The 12,260-nt window shown below is 48.8% G+C and overlaps 2 protein-coding genes across 2 annotated transcripts in view; both read right to left on the minus strand.

The window, feature by feature from the left end:
* The window catches only part of LOC135057133 (oocyte zinc finger protein XlCOF7.1-like), a 352,188-nt gene that overhangs the window by 325,724 nt on the left and 14,204 nt on the right, over window positions 1–12,260 (minus strand). The gene's annotated exons all lie outside the window — the stretch shown is intronic.
* The window catches only part of LOC135054660 (gastrula zinc finger protein XlCGF26.1-like), a 62,067-nt gene that overhangs the window by 40,836 nt on the left and 8,971 nt on the right, over window positions 1–12,260 (minus strand). Inside the window, exon 2 of the mRNA XM_063957902.1 lies at window positions 2,098–2,398. Within this exon, the coding sequence (XP_063813972.1) occupies window positions 2,098–2,380 (283 nt within the window). The 5' untranslated portion in view covers window positions 2,381–2,398. The remainder of the gene's footprint in view (window positions 1–2,097; window positions 2,399–12,260) is intronic.

The following is a 12,260-nucleotide window of genomic DNA, read 5'->3' on the forward strand; positions in this document are numbered from 1 at the left end:
TCAGTATAATACCTGAGTGTGTATATACAGACTTCAGGATAGCCTCCTGCTTTCTATCCGCAGGCTCCTTTAGGACGGCCGTATCCGGAAACGGTAGTGCCACCTTTTTTGACAAGCGTGTGAGCGCTTTATCCACCCTAGGGGATGTCTCCCAACGTATCCTGTCCTCTGGCGGGAAAGGGTATGCCATTAGCAATTTTTTAGAAATCACCAGCTTCTTATCGGGGGAAGCCCACGCTTCATCACACACTTCATTCAACTCATCAGATGGGGGAAAAACCACTGGTTGCTTTTTCTCCCCAAACATAATACCCTTTTTTGTGGTACCTGGGTAAATGTCAGAAATGTGCAACACATTTTTCATTGCCGTAATCATGTAACGGATGGCCCTATTGGAATGTACACTAGTCTCATCGTCGTCGACACAGGAGTCAGTATCCGTGTCGACATCTGTGTCTGCCATCTGAGGTAGCGGGCGTTTTTGAGCCCCTGATGACTTTAGAGACGCCTGGGAAGGCACGGCTGAGAAGCTGGCTGTCCCACATCTGCTATGTCGTCAAACCTTTTATGTAAGGAGTTGACACTATCGCGTAATTCCTTCCACATATCCATCCACTCTGGTGTCGACTCCGCAGGGGGTGACCTCACATTTATCGGCACCTACTCTGCCTCCACATAAGCCTCCTCATCAAACATGTCGACACAGCCGTACCAACACACCGTGCACACACAGGGAATGCTCTGACTGAGGACAGGACCCCACAAAGTCCTTTGGGGAGACAGAGAGAGAGTATGCCAGCACACACCACAGTGCTATATAATGCAGGGAGTTACACTACACAAGTGATTTACCCTATAGCAGCTATAATATACAGTATTTGCGCCTAAATTTAGTGCCCTCCCTCTCTTTTTTACCCTACTGAGCCTGAGACTGCAGGGGAGAGCCTGGGGAGCGTCCTTCCAGCGAGGCTGTGAGAGGAAATGGCGCCAGTGTGCTGAGGGAGATAGCCCCGCCCCCTTCTCGGTGGACTTCTCCCGCTTTTTTATGGAGATTTTTGGCAGGTGATTTTACACATATATAGTCTTAATGACTATATTATGTGTTCTTTTGCCAATTTAAGGTACTCTTATTGCAGCCCAGTGAGTCTGTTGCCAGCAGATCTCACTGAAAATAAAAAAACTAAAATATACTTTCTTTTCTAGGAGCTCAGGAGAGCCCCTAGTGTGCAACCAGCTCGGCCGGGCACAGAATTCTAACTGAGGTCTGGAGGAGGGGCATAGAGGGAGGAGCCAGTGCACACCAGGTAGTCCTAATTCTTTGTTAGAGTGCCCAGTCTCCTTCGGAGCCCGCTATTTCTCCATGGTCCTTACGGAGTTCCCAACATCCACTAGGACGTCAGAGAAATAGGGGCTGATGGCTCCTGATGTATGAGATACACCAGAGAGTGTGGGGAGGAGACTGGTCAGATCTCTGGGCTGGTAACACACAGTGACATGATGTGAGGGGGAGAGCAGGAGTATAATAGGGGCTGATGGCTCCTGATGTATGAGATACACCAGAGAGTGTGGGGAGGAGACTGGTCAGATCTCTGGGCTGGTAACACACAGTGACATGATGTGAAGAGTATAATAGGGGCTGATGTCCCCTGATGTATGAGATACACCAGAGAGTGTGGGGAGGAGACTGGTCAGATCTCTGGGCTGGTAACACACAGTGACATGATGTGAAGAGTATAATAGGGGCTGATGTCCCTTGACGTATGAGATACACCAGAGAGTTTGGGGAGGAGACTGTTCAGATCTCAGGGCTGGTAACACACAGTGACATGATGTGAGGGGGACAGCAGGAGTATAATAGGGGCTGATGGCTTCTGATGTATGAGATACATCAGAGAGTGTGGAGAGGAGACTGGTCAGATCTCTGGGCTGGTAACACACAGTGACATGATGTGAAGAGTATAATAGGGGCTGACGTTTCCTGACTCCCACACTGGGCAGATACATTTCTCTCATTAGTTTGACTTGACAGGGGAGGGTGTAGGGGAAGAGACTGAGCAAGGAGCATATGTGACTCTTTTCTGTAATAAGGATTATTACCTGTGCTGATATCTGTAGGGATTTCCTCTTCCTTACACTTCTGAACTCCCCTCACATACTTCTCATCTCCCTCTATATCTTCTGCCTTCATATCAGTCACATACGTCTCTTCTTCTCCCTCTATATCTTCTGCCTTCATATCAGTCACATACGTCTCTTCTTCTCCCTCTGTATCTTCTGCCTTCATATCAGTCACATACGTCTCTTCTTCTCCCTCTATATCTTCTGCCTTCATATCAGTCACATACGTCTCTTCTTCTCCCTCTGTATCTTCTGCCTTCATATCAGAAAGTTGCTCACCCTGAGTAAGAACAACAAAATAGCACTTTAGTAATGTCTGATTACGTTAAGACTAAACAACAGAATATCACAGTATAGGATACACAGCTTCTCTACAGATGATACAGTGACATTCACGTTGGTATAATGGTGACACCCTAAATCCCACCTACCTGATCCTCCTGTGGGTTCCTGTGATTCTCCTCTGTACAGTCCTGGGAATACAGAGGATGGAGACATCTCTCTGGGGTATCTCTGTTACTGGGCCTACCTGTAGGAGACACACAGTGACTGAATACAGTGTATATAAGATTTATGGTAAGAACTTACCGTTGTTAAATCTTTTTCTGCGAGGTACACTGGATTCCACAGGGAATAACATTGGGATGTAGAGTAGGATCTTGATCCGAAGCACCAACAGGCTAAAAGCTTTGACTGTTCCCAAGATGCATAGCACCGCCTCCTCTATAACCCCGCATCCGTGCACAGGAGCTCAGTTTGTTAACCAGTCCAAAGCATTAGCAGGTAAGAGAGACGACAACAGTTAGCAACTACAGACACCACATTCTCACAACAGGAGAAGGTATCAGCGGCTGATGCCATACCAACCCAAAGAAGCTAAGCGCGTCAGGACGGGCACCCTGTGGAATCCAGTGTACCTCGCAGAAAGATTTAACAAGGGTAAGTTCTTACCATAAATCTCCTTTTCTGCAGCAGGGTACACTGGTATTCCACAGGGAATAACATCGGGGATGTCCTAAAGCAATTCCTCATGGGAGGGGACACACTGTAGTGGTCACAAGAACCCAGCGTCCAAAGGAAGCATCCTGGGAGGCGGAAGTGTCGAAGGCATAGAACCGGATGAACGTGTTCACTGAGGACCACGTAGCCGCCTTGAACAATTACTCAAGTGTCGCACCATGGCGGGCCGCCCAAGAAGGTCCAACCGAACGAGTAGAATGGGCTTTGATGGTAGTAGGAGCTGGAAAACCAGCCTGTACATAAGCTTGTGCAATCACCATTCTAATTCATCTGGCCAGGGTCTGCTTATTCGCAGGCCAGACACGGTTGTGAAAACCAAAAAAACAGGATTTTAATAGCTACCGGTAAATCCTTTTCTCCTAGTCCGTAGAGGATGCTGGGGTCCACTTCAGTACCATGGGGTATAGACAGCTCCGCAGGAGCCATGGGCACTCTTAAGACTTTTTCAGAGTGTGAACTGGCTCCTCCCTCTATGCCCCTCCTCCAGACCGCAGTATAGGAACTGTGCCCAGGGAGATGGACATTTCGAGAAAAGGATTTACTTTTAAGTTAATGGTGAGATTCATACCAGCTCACACTTCAACCATGCCGCACAACAATGCATTCAACATAATACATGCCAACAGGCATGAACTATTGCAGCAACGTGCTGAAAACAATTTTAAACACAACACCTGTGTAAAACTATAACAAAACAACTACTGCAGGTAAAGTACGCACTGGGTTGGGTGCCCAGCATCCTCTACGGACTAGGAGAAAAGGATTTACCGGTAGGTATTAAAATCCTGTTTTCTCATACGTTCTAGAGGATGCTGGGGTCTACTTTAGTACCATGGGGTTATACCAAAGCTCCAGTACGGGCGGGAGAGTGCAGAAGTCCCTGCAAAACCGACTGACCAAATTTTAGGTAATCAGCGGCCAAGGTGTCAAACTTGTAAAATTTAGCAAACGTGTTTGTCCCTGACCAAGTAGCTGCTCGGCAAAGTTGTAATGTAGGGACCCCCTGCGCAGCCGCCCAGGATGAGCCCACCTTTCTTCTAAAATGGCCATTCACCGAAGTCGGTACCGGCAATCCTGCCGTGGAATGATCGTGCTGAATCGTACCTCTGATCCAGCGCGCAATCGTTAAGATCCCACAGTGGCGTAGGAGGCACAAAGAGAGGCTGGATGTGCAGAAACCCTTTCACGAACGTCTGAACTTCTGGAAGGGAGGCCAATTGTTTCTGAAAGAAAATGGACAAGGCCGAAATCTGGACCTTGATTGAACCCAATCGTAAGCCAGCATGCACACCCGCCTGAAGAAAATGGAGAAAACGTCCTAACAAACTCTTCTGTTGCAGCCTTCTTGGTTTCACACCAAGATACATATTTCCTCCAAATACGGTGGTAATGTCTAGACGTTACTCCCTTCCTGGCCTGAATAAGAGTGGGGATGACTTCTTTGGGAATACCCTTTCGGGCTAGGATCCGGCGCTCAACAGCCACGGTAAGTCTTGATACACGCACGGCCCCTGCTGCAGCAGGTCCTCGCGAAGAGGAAGAGGCCAAGGATCTTCTATGAGTAATTCTTGAAGATCTGGATACCAAGCCCTCCTGGGCCAGTCTGGGACAATGAGGATCGCTCAAACTCTTGTTCTTCTTATGATCTTGAGAACTTTTGGTATTAGTGGAAGTGGAGGGAAGACATACACTGACCGAAACACCCACTGGGTCACTAGTACATCCACTGCTATTGCTTGAGCGTCTCTCGACCTGGAACAATATCTCTGAAGCTTCTTGTTGAGACAAGATGCCATCATGTCTACTTGAGGAACTCCCCAAAGACCTGTCAACGCTGCGAAGACTTCTTGGTGGAGGCCCCTTTGTCCTGGATGGAGATCGTGTCTGCTGAGGGAGTCTGCTTGCCAGTTGTCCACACCCGGAATGAAAATTGCAGACAGAGCTGTTGCATGTCTTTCTGCCCAGAGGAGGATCTTTGTCACCTCTGCCATTGCCGCTCTGCTTTTCGTTCCGCCCTAACGGTTTATGTACGCGACTGCTGTTATATTGTCTGACTGGATCTGTATGGGTTGATCTTGAAGAAGATGCACCGCTTGTAGAAGGCTCTCAACTCCAGAACGTTTATGTGAAGACCGTTTTTTTGACTTGACCATCTACCTTGGAAGCTTTCCCCCTGTGTGACTGCTCCCCAGCCCGGAGACTTGCATCCGTGGTTACTAGGACTCAGTCCTGAATCCCAAACCTGCGTCCCTCTAGGAGGAGAGAACTGTGTAGCCACCACAGGAGTGAAATACTAGCTTTGGATGACAGGATTATCCTCTTATGCATGTGTAGATGGGATCCGGACCACTTGTCCAACAGGTCCCACTGGAATATTCTGGCATGGAAACGGCCAAACTGTATGGCCTCGTAGACCGCTACCATCTTCCCCAACAACCGAATGCATTGATGAATCGACACTTGTTGGTTTCAGAATTTGTTTGACCATTCTCTGGCTTTCCAGAGCCTTCTCTACTGGAAGAAATACCCTCTGTACTTCTGTGTCCAGTATCATCCCCAGAAAAGACAATCTTGTTGTCAGTTCCAACTGTGACTTTGGAAAATGTTATGATCCAACTGTGTTGTTGAAGTACTGTCAGGGAGAGTGCAGTGTACTGCACCAAATTTTCCCTGGACCTCGCTTTTCTCAGGAGATCGTCCAGGTAAGGAATTATATTGACTCCTTGCTGTCGGAGGACCATCATCTCCGCCATCACCTTGGTGAACACCCTCGGTGCCGTGGGGAGTCCAAACGGCAACGTCTGGAATTGATAATGACAATCCTGCACTGCAAATCTCACATAAGCTTGATGTGGAGGATAGGAACATGTAAGTAGGCATCTTTTATGTCCACTGACACCATGAAGTCCCCTTCCTCCAGACTGGAAATCACTGCCCTCAGAGATTCCATCTTGAATTTGAACCTTTGCAGGTAGAGATTCAGTGTTTTCAGATTTAGAATCGGTCTGACCGAGCCATCCAGCTTCGGAACGACGAAAAGGCGTGAATAAAACCCTTCTCCTTGTTGCGACAGGGAACCAGGACAATCACTTGATCCTGACACAATCTTGGTATTGCTGTTAATACCACTTCTCCGTCCTGGATAGAAGCTGGTATGGCCAATTTGAAAAATCGGCATGGGGGAATGCCTTGAAACTCCAGCTTGTACCCGTGGGACACTATTTGTAAGACTCACGGGTCCAGGCCAGATTGAACCCAAATCTCACTGAAGTGTTTCAGACATGCCCCCACCTGAGCGGACTCCCGCAAGGGAGCCCCAGCGTCATGCTGAAGATTTGGCAGAAGCAGAGGTTGATTTCTGCCCCTGCGATCCTGGAGACGCTGTGGACTTTTTACCTTTTCCCCTTCCTTTACCCGCAAAGAAAGGGGAACCTTACCCTTTTTGTATTTATTGGGCCAAAAGGACTGCATCTGAGAGTGATGTGTCTTTTTCACCAGCGCAGGATCATTAGGCAAAAATGTCGACTTACCTGCGGTAGCCGCAGAAACTAAGGCATCTAGCCCATCTCCAAACAAGGCCTCGCCCTTATACGGGAGAGCCTCCATATTCCTTTTGGAATCTGCGTCAGCATTCCATTGGCGAATCCGCAACGCCCTACGTGTTGGGATCGCCAAGGTAGCGGCTCTCGATCCTAAGAGACCAATATCTTTCATGGCTTCCAGCATGTTCGCAGCAGCGTCTTTGATATGACCTAGCGTTAGGAGTATCTATCGTGTCAATGTCTGATTAAAAGGTTTTTTTTGCTAATTTTGGATCTATTCCCCTGGAATCACTAGCGTCGACACAGGAATCAGAGTCCGTGTTGGTATCAGTTTGTACTACTTGTGCAAATGACCTTTTATGTGAACCAGGAGGTGTCCCCTGTGGATAAAAAGGCAGAACTATTAAAACTCACATCTTCCACAGATTTTCTCCAGTTTTCAGCATGAGACTCAGACTTATCCAATCTCTTACTGATATGGGAGGTCATTCCGAGTTGATCGCTCGCAAGGCGAATTTAGCAGAGTTGCTCACGCTAAGCCGCCGCCTACTGGGAGTGAATCTTAGCATCTTAAAATTGCGAACGATGTATTCGCAATATTGCGATTACAAACTACTTAGCAGTTTCAGAGTAGCTTCAGACTTACTAAGCATCTGCGATCAGTTCAGTGATTGTCGTTCCTGGTTTGACGTCACAAACACTCCCAGCGTTAGCCCAGACACTCCCCCGTTTCTCCAGCCACTCCTGCGTTTTTTCCGGAAACGGTAGCGTTTTTAACCACACGCCCCTAAAACGCTGTGTTTCCGCCCAGTAACACCCATTTCCTGTCAATCACACTACGATCGCCGGAGCGATGAAACAGCCGTGAGTAAAAATCCAATCTTCATAGCAAAATTACTTGGCGCAGTGCGAACATTGCGCATGCGTATTAAGCAGAAAAACGCTGCGATGCGAAGAAATTTAACGAGCGATCAACTCGGAATGAGGGCCATGATTCACACTATCACGTAATTCTTTCACCCATTCAGGCTCATGGTGTGCCGGCAGCGCCACCACATTACAACTCTGTGTCCCTAAAATATCTCCCTCAGGAGAAGAGCTCCCTGCCTCAGACATGTCACACACGTGCACAAACACACCACAGACACCCCGGGGCCTATAGGGGACAGACCCACAGTAAAATCTGTCAGAAGGACACAGAAAAGGAATTGCCAGCTCAAAACTCAGCGCTAAGGAAAAAAAAACCTGTGTAATGTAATTTGTACACAGAGACCCTTTTACGCTTTATAATGCCAATAATATGATTGAGCACCAAATTTACCCTCCCCCCCTTTTTTTTTTTTGCACCCTGATACTTGATTCAGAAGTGGAGAGGAGGATCAGCGTTTCTTCCCCTGCAGCAGGTTGGAGAAAATGGCGCTGAGCAGTGTGCTGGCTGCCTGAGGAAGAAGCTCCGCCCCCTGTAATGGCGCATTTCCCCTCAGAAATCATTACAAATTGTTTATACTGGCGGGGGTGTAGGACTGTGCCACAACATCATATTCTACCTTTTACCAGTGAGGGTAGGTTTCATGCTGCCCAGGGCGGGCCCCTCCCCCCCTCCCCCTGCTGTGCACTGTGTTATGGATAGCATGCTCGTGCAGCGTTCCCGCTCGCTGCGCAGTACCTTAAGCCGCCACGATGACCGGAGGTCCCTCTTGCAGATCTCCGGTAACACTACTCACCAGTCTTCTGACTTCTGGCTCTGTTAGTGGGGTGACGGCGTGCTGTGGGAGTGAGCGCGTAGCCGCAGCTAGTGTTCAGTACCCTTCAGAACCTAATGGTGTCCTGTCAGCAGAAGCAGGGTGATGAAACTATTTAGGTAGCTGGTTCCTACTTCTTCCCCCTAAGTCCCACGAATCAAGGAGATTGTTGCCAGCAGTCTCCCTGTACAATAAAAAACCTAACATAAAGTCTATTAGTAGAGCTCCACGAGAGTGCGACCAGTCTGCCTGGGCACATTTTCTAAACTGAGGTCTGGTGGAGGGGCATAGAGTGAGGAGCCAGTTCACACTCTGAAAATAATATTTTACTTACCGGTAAATCTATTTCTCGTAGTCCGTAGTGGATGCTGAGGACTCCGTAAGGACCATGGGAATAGATGGGCTCCGCAGGAGACAGGGCACTCTAAGAAATAGTTAGTACTACTGGTGTGAACTGGCTCCTCCCACTATGACCCTCCTCCAAGCCTCAGTTAGGACACTGTGCCCGGACGAGCTGACATAATAAGGAAGGATTTTGAATCCCGGGTAGGACTCATACCAGTCACACCAATCACACCGTATAACTCGTGATACTATACCCAGTTTACAGTATGAAAACAACTGAGCCTCTCAACAGATGGCTCAACAATAACCCTTTAGTTAACAATAACTATGTACAAGTATTGCAGACAATCCGCACTTGGGATGGGCGCCCAGCATCCACTACGGACTACGAGAAATAGAATTACCGGTGAGTAAATTCTTATTTTCTCTGACGTCCTAGTGGATGCTGGGAACTCCGAAAGGACCATGGGGATTATACCAAAGCTCCCAAACGGGCGGGAGAGTGCGGATGACTCTGCAGCACCGAATGAGAGAACTCAAGGTCCTCCTCAGCCAGGGTATCAAATTTGTAGAATTTTGCAAACGTGTTTGCCCCTGACCAAGTAGCAGCTCGGCAAAGTTGTAAAGCCGAGACCCCTCGGGCAGCCGCCCAAGATGAGCCCACCTTCCTTGTGGAATGGGCTTTCACTGATTTAGGATGCGGCAATCCAGCCGCAGAATGCGCCTGCTGAATCGTGTTACAGATCCAGCGAGCAATAGTCTGCTTAGAAGCAGGAGCACCCAGTTTGTTGGGTGCATACAGGATAAATAACGAGTCAGTTTTCCTGACTCTAGCCGTCCTGGAAACATACATTTTCAAGGCCCTGACTACGTCCAGTAACTTGGACTCCTCCAAGTCCCTAGTAGCCGCAGGCACCACAATAGGTTGGTTCAAGTGAAAAGCTAATACCACCTTAGGGAGAAACTGGGGACGAGTCCTCAATTCTGCCCTATCCATATGGAAAATCAGATAAGGGCTTTTACATGACAAAGCCGCCAATTCTGACACACGCCTGGCCGAAGCCAAGGCCAATAACATGACCACTTTCCACGTAAGATATTTTAGATCCACGGTTTTAAGTGGCTCAAACCAATGAGATTTTAAGAAACTCAACACCACGTTGAGATCCCAAGGTGCCACTGGAGGCACAAACGGGGGCTGAATATGCAGCACTCCCTTCACAAACGTCTGAACTTCAGGCAGTGAAGCTAGTTCTTTCTAGAAGAAAATCGACAGAGCCGAGATCTGTACCTTAATGGAGCCTAATTTCAGGCCCATAGTCACTCCTGCTTGTAGAAAGTGCAGAAATCGACCTAGTTGAAATTCCTCTGTCGGGGCCTTTTTGGCCTCGCACCAAGCAACATATTTCCGCCATATGCGGTGATAATGCTTTGCAGTTACATCTTTCCTGGCTTTAATCAGCGTAGGAATGACTTCCTCCGGAATGCCCTTTTCCTTCAGGATCCGGCGTTCAACCGCCATGCCGTCAAACGCAGCCACGGTAAGTCTTGGAACAGACAGGGTCCCTGCTGCAGCAGGTCCTGTCTGAGCGGCAGAGGCCATGGGTCCTCTGAGATCATCTCTTGAAGTTCCGGGTACCACGCTCGTCGTGGCCAATCCGGAACCACGAGTATTGTTCTTACTCCTCGTTTTTTTATTATTCTCAATACCTTTGGTATGAGAGGCAGAGGAGGGAACACATAAACTGACTGGTACACCCACGGTGTCACTAGAGCGTCCACAGCTATCGCCTGAGGGTCCCTTGACCTGGCGCAATATCTCTCTAGTTTTTTGTTTAGGCGGGACGCCATCATGTCCACCTGTGGCCGTTCCCATTGATTTACAATCATTTGGAAGACTTCTGGATGAAGTCCCCACTCTCCCGGGTGGAGGTCGTGTCTGCTGAGAAAGTCTGCTTCCCAGTTGTCCACTCCCGGGATGAACACTGCTGACAGTGCTAGTACATGATTTTCCGCCCAACGGAGAATCCTTGTGGCTTCTGCCATTGCCATCCTGCTTCTTGTGCCGCCCTGTCGATTTACATGGGCGACTGCCGTGATGTTGTCTGATTGGATCAGTACCGGCTGGTGTAGAAGCAGGGATTTTGCCTGATTTAGGGCATTGTAAATGGCCCTTAGTTCCAGAATATTTATGTGTAGGGAAGTCTCCTGACTCGACCACAGTCCTTGGAAGTTTCTTCCCTGTGTGACTGCCCCCCAGCCTCGAAGGCTGGCATCCGTGATCACCAGGACCCAGTCCTGTATACCGAATCTGTGGCCCTCTAGAAGATGAGCCCTCTGCTGCCACCACAGCAGAGACACCCTGGTTCTTGGAGACAGGGTTATTAAGCGATGCATCTGGAGATGCGATCCGGACCATTGGTCCAGCAGGTCCCACTGAAAGATTCTGGCATGGAACCTGCCGTAAGGAATTGCTTTGTAAGAAGCTACCATCTTTCCCAGGACCCGCGTGCAGTGATGCACCGATACCTGTTTTGGTTTCAGGAGGTCTCTGACTAGAGATGACAGCTCCTTGGCTTTCTCCTCAGGGAGAAACACTTTTTTCTGGACTGTATCCAGAATCATACCCAGGAACAGTAGACGTGTCGTCGGAACCAGCTGTGATTTTGGAATATTCAGAATCCAACCGTGCTGGTGCAGCACCTCCTGAGATAGTGCTACTCCTACCAACAACTGCTCCTTGGACCTCGCTTTTATTAGGAGATCGTCCAAATACGGGATAATTAAAACTCCCTTTTTTCGAAAGAGTATCATCATTTCCGCCATTACCTTGGTAAACACCGTCGGTGCCGTGGACAGTCCAAATGGCAACGTAATGGCAATCCTGTACCACAAATCTGAGGTACTCCTGGTGAGGATGGTAAATGGGGACATGCAGGTAAGCATCCTTGATGTCCAGGGATACCATGTAATCCCCCTCGTCCAGGCTTGCAATAACCGCCCTGAGCGATTCCATCTTGAACTTGAATTTTTTATGTATGTGTTCAAGGATTTCAAATTTAAAATGGGCCTCACCGAACCGTCCGGTTTCGGTACCACAAATAGTGTGGAATAGTAACCCCGGCCTTGTTGAAGTAGGGGCACCTTGATTATCACCTGCTGGGAATACAGCTTGTGAATTGCCGCTAGCACCGCCTCCCTGTCTGAGGGAGCAATCGGCAAGGCAGATTTTAGGAACCGGTGGGGTGGAGACGCCTCGAATTCCAGTTTGTACCCCTGAGATACTATTTGAAGGATCCAAGGATCCACCTGTGAGCGAGCCCACTGGTCGCTGAAATTTTTGAGGCGGCCCCCCACCGTACCTGGCTCCGCCTGTGGAGCCCCACCGTCATGCGGCGGACTTGGAAGAAGAAGCGGGGGAGGACTTTTGCTCCTGGGAACCTGTTGTTTGTTGCAGCCTTTTTCCCCTACCTCTGCCTCTGGACAGAAAAGA

Source organism: Pseudophryne corroboree, chromosome 3 (assembly GCF_028390025.1).
Source record: "Pseudophryne corroboree isolate aPseCor3 chromosome 3, aPseCor3.hap2, whole genome shotgun sequence".
Taxonomy (NCBI): domain Eukaryota; kingdom Metazoa; phylum Chordata; class Amphibia; order Anura; family Myobatrachidae; genus Pseudophryne; species Pseudophryne corroboree.